Source organism: Buceros rhinoceros, unplaced genomic scaffold (assembly GCF_000710305.1).
Source record: "Buceros rhinoceros silvestris isolate BGI_N320 unplaced genomic scaffold, ASM71030v1 scaffold13070, whole genome shotgun sequence".
In the NCBI taxonomy this organism is placed as follows: domain Eukaryota; kingdom Metazoa; phylum Chordata; class Aves; order Bucerotiformes; family Bucerotidae; genus Buceros; species Buceros rhinoceros.
The window spans coordinates 8,365-10,772 of NW_010389123.1; the positions used below are offsets into that span (position 1 = coordinate 8,365).

Genomic DNA, 2,408 nt, shown 5'->3' on the forward strand with positions numbered 1-2,408 from the left:
AGGACACCGCTGTACCTGTCAGTGGCAGGGCTCTTGAAGAGGTCCCACCAGCCTCCCAAACCCTGAACCTGAGGATCAGCTGCCCTGTAAAACATGTCGTTCTCTAGAACAGGTCGTTCTGTCACAGCATTTTAAACCCCGTGGTGGATGCCCAGCTCAGCGTGGGGTTTGTTTTCTTTCTCGCAGCAATGACAAGCCTGATGTGTCATCTGCCCAGCTGCTGTTCTGCCACTGCCAGCACGCCACGGACCTGGCGCAGCCCTGCAGGAGGACAGCCATGGGGCAGGCTCTGACGCTGCTCAACATCCACAGGCACCTCAAGCTCATGGGGGCTCCGCTGGTGGTATGACTGGGGAAGAGGAGCCACTTGGGCTGGGGGCATGAGGGCAGCGGGGGTGGATGCGGGGGTGAGGGAGGAGTGAGCAGAGGACAAGGCTGAGCGTGAGCATCTGTCCCTTCCTCGTGAAGTTAATGGCAAATCTCCCAGGTTGGGTCCAAGCAAGGAAGAAGCATGGGGCTGGATGGGAGCGACACTCCATTGTGCTGCTGAGCTAGCCGAGACCTTTCCAGAGAGCCCTGGCACCACTGTGTGCTCCTCTAGTGGTCTGTAAGCACCAGGAGTGGAAAGGGGGTGTAGGTGCTGGAAGAGGAGAGAAGAGCGAAGAGACTATTTCAGTTGGAAGGTACCTACAAGGATCATCTAGTCCAACTGCCTGAGCACTCCAGGGCTGGTCACAAGTTAAAGCATGTTATTAAGGGCATTGTCCAAATGCCTCTTAAACACTGACAGACTTGGGGCATCGACCACCCCAGTATGAATCTTGTTTGACCACCCTCTCAGTAAAGAGATGCTTCCTAATGTCCAGTCTAAGTCTCCCCCGACACAACTTTGAACCACTCAAGGGAAGACACCAGGGAGAAGAGATCAGCACCCCCCTCTCCACGTCCCCTCCTCAGGAAGCTGTTGAGAGCAATGAGGTCACTCCCCAGCCTCCTTTTCTCCAAACTAGACAACCCCAACGTCCTCAGCCACTCCTCCAGGCTCCCACAGGAGGCTCAGCACCCTGGGAAGTTCCATATCACTCCTCCATGCTTTGGTGTGCACAAGGGATAGGAGCTCCCCCTGTTTTGGGGCAGCAAACTTCAGCAGGCCTCCAGTTCCTGCTGGTGACATCTCTGGGCAGCTGAAAGGACAGGTAGGTGAGCTGGGCAGTGCCTTCTTTAGCCAGCCTCCTGAGTTAGGCCCATGGAGGGGAAGCTCTTCGTCAAGCAGCTCCGTGCTGTCATGAAGCAGCATGTCCAAGGCAAGAAGGGAGAAGATGCCAGCTCTTGGCAAGTTGCGGCCGAGGTTTTCAAAGTGCCCCAGGGAATGGATGCCAGGTAAACTCGAATTAATGGGGATTTGACATCTGGAGTTGCGAAGTCACAAAGAATGTGCAGAATAAAGCCCAGGCTTTTAAGGGGTTGGAAAAGTTTAACAGGTTGTACGGGTTCTGCTTTGATGGGTGTTTTAAAATTGGGGTTGGAGGCTTTTTCTTGAGGGTCTCCTTGTTTCTGTGGCTGGGGAACATGTGGTGGCTTGGGCTGTGCAGGACAAGAGCTGAGGTACCTTCAGTGGTGTGGAGATGTGTTGCAGTATAACCATGTCTCTTCTCCAGACAGAGGTTGCTGAGGACCCAGAGAAGGTTTCCACCGTTCACTTGCAGCTTGGGCTACCACTTGTGTTCATCCTCAGCCAGAAAGAGACCTATGAGGCTGACAGGAGGACAGCAGAGTTTGTGGCCTGGCAGCTCTTGGGGAAAGCAGGAGTTGCCCTTTTGTCCAGGTATTTGCTCTCGGGTGTTCTGGGGTTCTCCCTGCCTTTTGTGGTTTTCCTGAGCACGGTTACCCCACCGCCAGGATGGTAGTCAGTGGTGCTGGGATGCAGTGGGGGTCTCCACTCGGTAAGCAACGCCTCCTCAGGCAGCAGGGGCTCTCTCTGTTAGACCAGCTGCCTGTTCCCCAGGAGAACGAGAGACACACGCTGTGAAGATCTGACTTCCTCTGCCATTGAGCACCAGTTACTTACCTCTGTGATTCGAATCACAGAAACAGAACCCTGGACTGGTTTGGGCTGAAGGGACCTTCCGAGCTCACCCAGCGCAACCCCCTGCAGGCAGCAGGGACATCTGCCCCCAGAGCAGGGGGCTCAGAGCCCCAAGGGCCAACCTGACCTGCCATGGGGCCAGCGATGGGGCTGCTGCCACCTCTGGGGGCAGCCTGGGCCAGGCTCTGCCCACCCTCAGCACAAACAATCTCTCCCTTCTCTCTGCTCTGACTCTCCCTCTGGCAGTGGAACCATCCCCCTTGTCCTGTCCCCACAGCCCCTGCTGCCCAGCCCCTGCCCAGCTTTCGGACACCCCTTGAAG

General features: G+C 56.1%; 1 protein-coding gene across 1 annotated transcript in view; it reads left to right on the top strand.

Moving 5' to 3' along the window:
- The window catches only part of TXNDC16 (thioredoxin domain containing 16), a 31,935-nt gene that overhangs the window by 5,009 nt on the left and 24,518 nt on the right, over positions 1-2,408 (top strand). Inside the window, exons 7-8 of the mRNA XM_010133100.1 lie at positions 187-343; positions 1,659-1,825. Coding sequence (XP_010131402.1) covers positions 187-343; positions 1,659-1,825 — 324 coding nt within the window. The remainder of the gene's footprint in view (positions 1-186; positions 344-1,658; positions 1,826-2,408) is intronic.